The sequence below is a fragment of the Physeter macrocephalus genome, chromosome 12 (assembly GCF_002837175.3).
Source record: "Physeter macrocephalus isolate SW-GA chromosome 12, ASM283717v5, whole genome shotgun sequence".
NCBI classification, from domain to species: domain Eukaryota; kingdom Metazoa; phylum Chordata; class Mammalia; order Artiodactyla; family Physeteridae; genus Physeter; species Physeter macrocephalus.
The window spans coordinates 13,105,013-13,114,748 of record NC_041225.1 but is presented as its reverse complement, the minus strand read 5'-3'; the positions used below and the strand labels follow the sequence as shown (position 1 = coordinate 13,114,748).

General features: G+C 45.9%; 1 protein-coding gene across 8 annotated transcripts in view; it reads left to right on the top strand.

Annotated features, from left to right (window-relative positions):
• Positions 1–470: 470 nt before the first annotated feature.
• The window catches only part of TTL (tubulin tyrosine ligase), a 38,918-nt gene continuing 29,652 nt past the window's right edge, over positions 471–9,736 (top strand). For 5 of the 8 annotated variants that reach the window (XR_003682256.2, XR_003682254.2, XR_008618793.1 and 2 more), the window contains exons 1-2: positions 515–806; positions 4,164–4,242. Coding sequence is in view for 4 of the 8 variants with exons in the window: in XM_007109588.4 (XP_007109650.1) it covers positions 650–806; positions 4,164–4,242 (236 nt within the window). In the remaining 4 variants the exon portion in view is untranslated. Of the gene's footprint in view, positions 807–2,194; positions 2,917–4,163; positions 4,243–9,736 lie in introns of all 8 variants that reach the window. The other 3 variants (XM_055088883.1, XM_007109590.4, XM_007109586.4) reach the window with 3 other exon arrangements.

The following is a 9,736-nucleotide window of genomic DNA, read 5'->3' as shown; positions in this document are numbered from 1 at the left end:
TCTCCGCCGTCTTTAAGCAGGAAAGCCAAAGAAGCGCATCTTGGACATAGGATGGGGCCGTAGAACTTTTTGCTTTTATCCATAAAACGTCCCTTGAAATAGTAGGTGGGAAGCTACCGGAGCAAGCAAGCCCCCTAGAAAGGGATCTTCCGCCGGCACCGCCGCCCCCCTCCGCCCCCGGCAGTGACCCTGGGCTCGGGAGGACTGCCCCACTCTCCGGTCCCTCTGGGGACCGGCTCCCGAGGCTGCGGCTCCAGCTGCGCGCCCCTCCTCCAGCCCCCGCACCCTCCGCCGCCGGCAGCCGGCTCAGGGAGGGTGCGGGGCGCGCCCGGGGCGCACAGGCTCCCCCCGCCCGCCGCCGGGCTGGCCGCGCGGAATCACGGGCCGGAGGCGGGGCTGCGCCGGCGGTGGGCGCGGCGTCCGGGCTGCGCTCGCCGCTCGGGCCGACGCGCAGGCACCCGGGCGCGGGCCGCCAGGGGAACCCTAGCTGCGCGGGGGCCGCGCGCGGCGGCGCGACCGGAGCGTGCGGGGCGGGGTCGGTGGGGCCGGATCCCGGCTGGTGCCCGGGCGGGTCCTACGCTGACCCGCCGCCTGGCCGGCTGGTTCCTGCGGCGGCTGCCGGGGCGGCCCGGTCGCGCGGCCCTTCGCCATGTACACCTTCGTGGTGCGCGACGAGAACAGCAGCGTCTACGCCGAGGTCTCCCGGCTGCTGCTCGCCACCGGCCACTGGAAGAGGCTGCGGCGGGACAACCCCAGGTTCAACCTGATGCTGGGAGAAAGGAACCGGCTGCCCTTCGGGAGACTGGGTGAGCTTCCCCGTTTCGCGCCCTCCCGCTCCTCCCGGTAGAACGAGCGCTTTTGTCTTAAGGTCAGAAACCTTCCCCTCTGTCGTTCCTCGGGCGGATTAAAAAAATGCATCCCTAAAGGGCCAAGCCCGTCGTTTTTCATGCCTTCTCGGGTCCCAAATCGAATTCGGGGCGGGAGTGGCGGTGCGGGCCCCCGGGACGGCGGCTGCTTCCTGACAATGACCCGGCCCTGCAGCCCCGGGGGCGTCGGCCTCGGGAGCGGGGAGCCAATGCCGCGCGTTCCCCGGATTCCCCGGTCCCGACGCCCCCAAATCGGGCAGGTCGGCTGGGCAGATCGCCGGGCGGGGCGAGGCTCCGCGGAGCCGGCAGCTGACATCAGGCTGGAGTCATCTTGCAAATTTCCTCCACCTGGGATTCCGCCCTGCCTGTGTTGGCTCGGGAGGGGAGCTTGTGTGTGTTGAAAACCCTGAGGATTCAGCTCCCCGAAGGCTCAGATAAAGCGTCAGGGGATTTGGAAAAGACCTCTGGATTCCGAAAACGGGAGCTTCAGCAGTGAGCCCAGCCCGGGGAAGGGCGGAAGGGTGTCTGATTTTAGACCTTGCCTTAGTTTCACCAAAGAACACGTTTTCACAGTTGCGCATTGAATGCAGATTTTACGTGACCCAGGTTTCTCTGCCCTACTCTCTCCGAGGGAGTTCCCTTCATTCACACGGTTGAAGCTGGCACCCCCATGTCTGCATCTTCCCCTGTAGGAAGAAGCAGGGGGAAGGAGAGGACCAACGGCTCCTTTTTAGATGACGTAATCCAGAAGTTGTGCAGATCACTGCCATTTACATCCCACTGACCTGCACATAGTCTCACGGCCTCTCCCCCCTGCAGTCATCCGGAATTGCAGCCTCACTCGGGGTCGCCGTGTGCCCTGCCAAAATTTCCGTGGGATGGGCACCCCATCGTACTGCCAAAGATAGAAGGGGAGAAAATAATGAGGAAAAGTCATCTCTGCCTTGGAGGGCATCCCAGAGAGAACAGTGTTCAATGTGCAGGAGAGGAGGCAGTTTTTAGAACTAGGTGTGGTCAGCGGGTTGGAGAGGTTGAATAGGCAAAGACTGAAAATAGCCATTTGGAACTGACTAGCCCTTGGTGAGCTGACGGAGCACAGTTGGGTGGGAGCCTGTAGAATTGTAATGACTTGAGGAATGAAGGGGGTTTCAGCCTAGCCTTCCTGATATTTTTTCTTTGAAATGAGACCATGGCAACTTTTTATTGTTTTACAAATTTATGATGTATGATGGGGACTCCATGGAAGGGCTGATTCCAACCCCCAGAAATCTTCGAATACAGAGAATGTGCCTGGAGATTGATTGCCTTTTGTTAAACTGTCTCCCCAGGAAGCCCTCAGCGAGAAGAATACCTTCCCTGAAAGAAGAAAACCTGCTTAGAGTTGAGAACGTTTATTTCCTCCTTGCTCTGTCTGCTTCCCTGCCTGCCTGACTTTCCTCTTTGGACTGGTCAGTGCCTGGCTGAAAGAGCTTAGGTGGAATCCTAAAATTAAAAACTGACAAAAATGGCTCTTTGCAGGGGTGTTGGGCATTTCTGTGGGGCTCAGGACTAGGGTGTAGGAGCAGAATCCTAGAACGTCCAAATCCTAAACAGGTACCGTGAAGTCAGCAACTGCTCAGGAAACATTTGGTTTTTATGGGAAAGAAAACAGCATCCGATTGGGAGTTTGGGATTAGCAGATGCAAACTATTACATATGTATAACCGGATCACTTTGCAGTATACCAGAAACTAACACAACAGTGTAACTCAACTATAGTCCAATATAAAATTTAAAAAAAGAAAAATTCTAAAAAGAATGTCAGCCAAAAAAACCCCCCCATACTTCAATAAAGTAAACATTTTTAAAAAGGTTAGCATCTTAAAAAAAAAAAAAGAAGAAGAAAAAGAAAAGAAAAAGAAAAACAAAACAAAAAACCCAGCATCCCACAACCAGATGGTTATAATATGCCTTCATTGTTAAGGATATTTACCTTTCACACAGTTCGAAACCCAAGGAGATGGCCCAGCGGATAAAGGCCAAGGAATGCTGCTGCCTTGGTGATGTGAAGGTGGGTAGTTCAGGTGTGAACCAGTCCATCTGTCCAGGGAGATGGTGAGAGCTAGTTAGCGCCTGAAACTTTTTATTTGATTGTACGCTGTTCTCAGATGAATTAGTCTTACCTCTGGCATCTTCAATTCCAACTCCCATTGTTGGGTTCTACTTTTGTGTTGCTGAAAACTGCGTTTTGTTAAGATGTTAAACATAAATTGAGGCTTTTATAGAGATTATCATACTCAGTGAAGTAAGTCAGACAGAGAAAGATAAATATTATATGATATCACTTATATGTTGAATCTAAAAAATAGTACAAATTAATTTATTTACAAAATAGAAACAGACACACACATAGAAAACAAACTTCTGGTTACCAAAGGGGAAGAGGGGGGAGGGATAAATTAGGAGTATGAGACTAACAGATGCACACTACTACATAAAAAAATAAACAAAAAGGATTTACTGGATAGCACAGGGAACTATATTCAATATCTTGTGATAACCTATAATGGAAAAGAATCTGAAATATATATATGTATGACTGAATCACTTTGCTGTACATCTGAAACTAACACGGTATTGTAAGGCAGCTATACTATAATAAAATTTTTTTTAAATTGAGACTTTTGTTTTTATTTGTATCCTTTTGCCCTAATTTTAAAGAGGAGGGGGCACGCAGTACAGTCTATTGAAAATGGGGTTTCCCTGTGAGAGGACACACAGAACTAGCTTCTAGTGGCCCTCCCCTCAGCTTCTAGTGGCCCTCCTAGAAGCTTGCACAGGGAGACATGCTTGAGCACAGCAGGATCTTAGTTCTGCTGCCTTCCTTGATGACTGTAGAAAGCAAGGGTAGCAACATCAAAAGCCTAACTGTTTAAGTCCTTACTGGACAGAGATGACTAAATCCATATGTGTTAAGCCAAGTGTGCGGCGAGTGGGCATCCAGGAGAGGCGGAATAGAAAATACTCTCCCACCCAAAGAAGAAAAAACAGAGGCAGCAGTGGTCTTTGGCAGATCTACGATGGCGGTATCCCAATAGCCACTCTGGGGAGGGTGAGAATTGCCAGTGAGATGCTGAGCAAAGGGGCGCAGAGGGGCCGGGCAACTGCATCGCTCCCTTTCCAGCACCCGGTCCTGAAAGGGGAGAGAGACAAGCTAAGCATGACCCTGCTCTCCCTCCTGTGCGCCCGTGCTGACATTGTCATGTCCCACTTGAGAAACTGTCTGTTTCCCTTCTCAGCCTCTTCTTCTCTTCACAGGTCATGAGCCTGGCCTGATGCAGTTGGTGAATTACTACAGGGGAGCTGACAAACTGTGTCGCAAAGCTTCTTTAGTGAAGTAAGTGTTCTTTAAAACGTGTGTTTTCCATTTTTCACCTGAACCTTTTGAGCTTTCATCCTGAAGCACTTAAGCAAAAGTGTGAGATCGTCTTTAAAGGGAAGAAAACACCTATTTAAAAAAGCCAGCAAAGATCAGCTTTTCGTCACAGTCCAAACCCGGCTGTACGTGCCTGGTGAAGTCTGTCTGTCCCTTAAGTTGAGGCTCCCTAGAAGCAGAGCCTGAGACAGGGCTTCTGGCGTAAGTGATTCACGAGGGGAGGGCTTGCAGGAGAAACGCGCTCAGAGCCAAGGGCAGGCCATCTGGGGAAGACGCGAAGCAAGGAGGTGGTTTCAGCTGAAGTCTCGCCTCAGCCTGACTCCATGGAGCTTGAACAGCAGTGAACAGCCCCTCGATGTTCTCTGCTCTGAGGTCGCCCAGCCACCGGCTGCGGGCGGGACACAGCTTCCCCAGCGCTTCCAGGCACGGGCTGGTCCTAAGCCCTTGGCAGCCAAAGCTCAGCAGCCAGGGGTCCCTCAGAAGGGACCCCTGGGCAGAATATACCGGTGTCTACTGCACCACCCATCTCTGAGCAGTGGGTTTACAGCCAGGTGCCCGAAGAACCGTGTCATAAGGTGGAAGGAAGCAGCCTTATACAGTGATTAAGATCTCGGATCAGCAGCTTGGGTTTTAATTTCAGCTCTTAGCAGCTTGGGCGAACTTTCTGATCCCTCTAAGCCTCGGTGCTTCCCTCATAAAGAGGTTGTGGTGCGTGTAAAGCGTGTAACACAGTGACACGGTGAGCGTTTGACGCTATGCCTTAGTTTCCTTTTCTGTGAAACGAGGATAATAATAGCAGCCACCTCAGGGCTGTTGTGAAGATTAGTTGAGTTACTTTACATAAAGGCTCGGAATAATGCGCGTGTCAGAGTTCATACTGTATACATGAAAGGTGGGTGTGGCCCCTAAAATCAGGTCTCCAGCACTCCCACCACAGTGGCTAGTGAACATGTGTGTGTAGCCAAACGAATCATTTAGGTAAGAAGACACTAGAAGACTTGACCCAAAGCAAATGCTCTTTTCCCCAGTCACACGGCTTTCCGGGCTCTAGCTGTTTACTAGTTTGAGTGCTGGTAGGAATATTTCCACCTTTTTGTTCAGACTCACTGCCCCCACTAACTTATGTATCCACTTCTTCCTGTGATGGATTTTCATGATTTACCAGCTATCCTGAAGGAGAGCGAGGCTTTCTGAAGTCTTCTTACATATTTACACATTTAGAGCGCAAACAGTTGTTTCAGCAGAACTAGAACACGATTATTTATCCAGATTGTCCATTTAGAAATTTTTATAAAATGCTTACTCATTCTTTATTCTATGATGATTTTTTTTTCCTAAAGATAGAGGTTGAATTCTGGTTTTGAAGTAGAAAGCAGAGGGTGCTGTTAAAAGTAATGTTCTCTATATTTGCATACTTGGCAGCTATAATAGGGTGAAGAGAGTACAGAGCTGCAGTCATGAGCAGGTCTGAATAGGTATCCGGACCTCTGTGACCTTGGACGGTGTCACTCAGAATCTGTGGGGACAGAGGTGATCACACCTGCTCTTTGCCGTTCTGCAGCATGTGGCGTGGTCTGTCGTGGCACCTTATAAATGACGACATGACCTTATGCAGACTAGGGGTTGTCATCATTCTCATAAGCTTCCTTCGTTCTCTCAGGTGTCCTGCAAGGGACTGGAGTAATTCCAGGAGGGGATGATTACCTTTGTCGTTCTGTCTCTCTCCCGTAGTTTTGTATGTCTCAGAAGAGCCCCAGAAAGTTAAAAATGTCATCTCAGGTGGCAGTCAGAGAAGACAGCCAGGTTGCCCACGGCGGTAGCAGTTAGTGTTGAGCCAGGACGGTTCTCATCTGTACAAACGGGCCCTTCCCAGGACCTTGATGGGGTTCCATGCTGGACCCTGTACAGCAAGCGCCTGTCACTTCGGAGAGCTTTAGAAGTTCATCAGGGCCCCATGGCCATAGTCTCAGAGCGCTCAAGGGCTGTCCTCCTGGCCCTGGTTGGAGCTTTCTTTTCCTCTTGTGAGCGTTTCTCACATCTCACGTGAGATGTGACTAAACCTCCATTTGTGGCTGCCTCCCAGATGGGCCTTTTTTGGAAAGGGAACAAATGCTAGAGACTTCCGGTAGAAACGGAACTGGGTTCTGTACAGGAAATGAGGGCTTCAGATGAAGGGCATTCTACAGACCAGCGCTGGCGAACAGAAATAGAACGCGGGCCACACGTGTCATTTTAAATTGCTGAGTAGCCCCATTAAAATGAGTACAAAGAAACCGGTGCAATTTATTTTAATAGTATATTTTATTTAACCAAATAAATCCAAAATGTCATGTAATTAATATTAAAAACAACTAATGAGATATATTCTTTTTTTTTTTCTGAGTCTTCAAAATCTGGTGTGTATATTTTACATTTATAGCACAACTAAGCTCAGATGTTAAATTTTCATTGGAAGTCCTGTGTTTAGATTTCATAAAAATGTATGGTTGAAAAGGTAGATTTACACACGCAAGTCATTCTGACATACGTAAAAGTTTTTCAATAACTGTATTAAATACCAAAATATAATTTTCCTTTAATATTCACATGTACATTGACAAAGCAGGTTCATAACATCGGAAGAATTGATTTGACTTTGAAGCAAAAGCATATCATTTTTAAAACGATGTCCAAGTTAAGTAAATTCACCAACTCATGTGTCAACTCAGTATTAATATTGAATTCAGAGGAGGTATTGAATAAATTGAAAAGAAACTCTAAATTTATCATTATCAACAAAGAGTTCTTCAAATTTTTCTTTAGTTTTTGCAGCCAGTTTGCATAATGTTGTCTATTACAAGGAAAATCTTATGCATACTGAGTCATAAAACTATGTAAAATCATTATTATTGACTTATATTATGAAGTTGGAACATAAATTCTCACACCTGTTGGTCTCCATCATAAGTAAGATCTTTTTTTCCAGCTTCCTTGGAGCTTTAAATTTAGCTTGTTCATATGCAGCGGGGTTATAGGTGAAAAAATGTAAACCACACTGCATTTTTTATCTTTGATTATTGAATGAAGTAATAGTTGCATGAAAAGAATGATTTGACAGGCATTCCTCTTATTTTAAGAAAATGTGAATTGGACTTTACGTTACGGGGAAACCTTGTAAAACTCTTCCATCTCTCAGTCAGTGAGCATTGGCAAAGAACGCAGGATCATTAAATTCATCATCTTGTGTTTCTTTCATGGTTCTATACCTGCGAACCATTGTAGCATTTGCAAGCATATACTGAACCATTTTAACAACTGTATCCATACTGAGTGCAAATGTCTTCAACATGTGTCATGCAATGAAGCAAATGTTTCCAATACGTATGGTACAACAAAATAAAGCAATAAGGCAAACGTCAGTCTATTAAAATCCCAGTAAATCCAGATTTTAACCCAACCTAGCTGAAGTAATGTCTGTCATGATAGAAGCTGACTTTTCACATGTAGAGGAAATTCTTCTTGGACAAATGTAAAAGATTAGAAAATATCTTCACCACGAGTTTATATTTTAGGCTGCAATTTGACAATATTTTTTTCATATATTTGGAAATCTTTTGAGGCAAAACCTACAAAGTATTAAATGGCCAGCATCTCTTATGTCACCCAACTTATCTAAAGCTAAGGAAAAATATTTCAAAATTTTCCAGTTTTGAATCAATCTTTAATATTGTTAGAAATGCTTTGTACTCTATGGGCAATTATTGATGGCTTAACTAAAGATTGTTCACGTTTTATAAAATATCTTTTTAGTCTTTTCCTCAAAGTGATTTCTATTACCACATTTCCATCTAAAAGGATGTTCGTTTTGCGTGTCTGTGTAAGAATCCAGGCCACTTTAGAGCTGACCAGAGTTACAAGCTCAGATCCTAAGAAAAATATGTTTAAAGTTTTTTTGTAAAATGTCTCCTTACACAACAAACTTCATTTTTCTTGCCACAGCAAATTGCAGTTGCCATTTGTTAGGAAACTTGTGACATGTCTTCTTCTAGTGCTTATTTTTTTCTTTATTGTCTGGTCATAGTTCTAGCTTCTGCATCCCCACTCAATTCCGTGTCAGTAGAATGCCTTTGTTTTAAACTTAAAAGTTTGTCCATACTCATTTTTTTAACTAGAAGACTAATTATACGTTATTTACCAATTACGATTTACCTAGCTATCACTGTAACTTGGCTGTGTGCATAATAAACACATTATAATGTTTCATCAGTGCCTGGAAAAAAATTCACATGAGCTGAATCCATCTGTTGTCCCCCAGTAGAACAGTGATGCATTTATGTCTAATTCCAGAAGTAGCACATGCGCCTGACATACACGCCACCCTCTAACAACAACATCTGAGGTCACATGGTTGCTAAAGTGAAACGTCATCTACCGAAACGGTAATGTTGTGCTTGGTGGAAACATATTTTACAATGCTTCAGCTTTTAAATTAAAACTAAACAAAATGGAAAATTCAGTTTCCGAGTTGCACTGGCCACTTTTCAAGTGCTCGGAAGCACTTGGAAGCTCCACGTGGCTAGTGGCCGCCATATTGGACAATGCAGATAGAGCTGAATGGTCAGTGAGTTAGAAATGTATTGGTTTTTTGTCCCTTTGAGTTCTTTAAGTTAAATTCCATTGCCTCTAACGTAAAAATAGCTTTATTTAAAATCTCAGTTTAAAGTTTCTTTTCATTATTTCTGCCGTTGGCTCATAGGCTGGGTTTTGCTGATGAATCATAACCCAGGCTTTAACAGTTCTGTTCTAGATAGAAGAGGGAGTGCAGCTCAGGGGAGGCCTGTGAATGTCTTTGGGCAGGTTTCTCCCTCCTCTGATTCCTGGGGAGCAAGGGTAGGTTTTTTTCTTTCTATTCTCTTTCGGCTGCACCTTGCGGTTTGAGGGATCTTAGTTCCCCAACCAGGGATTGAACCTGGGCCCTTGGCAGTGAGAGCACGGAGTCCTAACCACTGGGCCACCGGGGAATTCCCAAGGATAGGTTTAGAATTAGGACATGGGAGTGATTCAGGGCTTGCATCCTGCTTGTTTCTTACTACCTTTGTGATATTGGGAAATTCACTTCTCTGTGACCCAGTGCCTCATCTGTGAAATGTGATGCTAGCGCCTCCCCCCAGGGGTCTGATTGGAGAGGAGATACAGTGTGAAGCCTTTGTGTTTATTAAGTGCCTGCCCAGGGTCTTTCTTTATATTCCATTATATTATGGGTTTTGTTTTTTTAACATCTTTATTGGAGTATAACTGTTTTACAATAGTGTGTTAGTTTCTCCTTTACAACAAAGTGAATCGGTTATACATATACATATGTTCCCATATCTCTTCCCTCTTGCGTCTCCCACCCTCCCTATCCCACCCCTCTCATGGTCACAAAAAAGAAGCTTTTGATAATATCAAACATCCGTTCATTAATAAAAAGCATTCG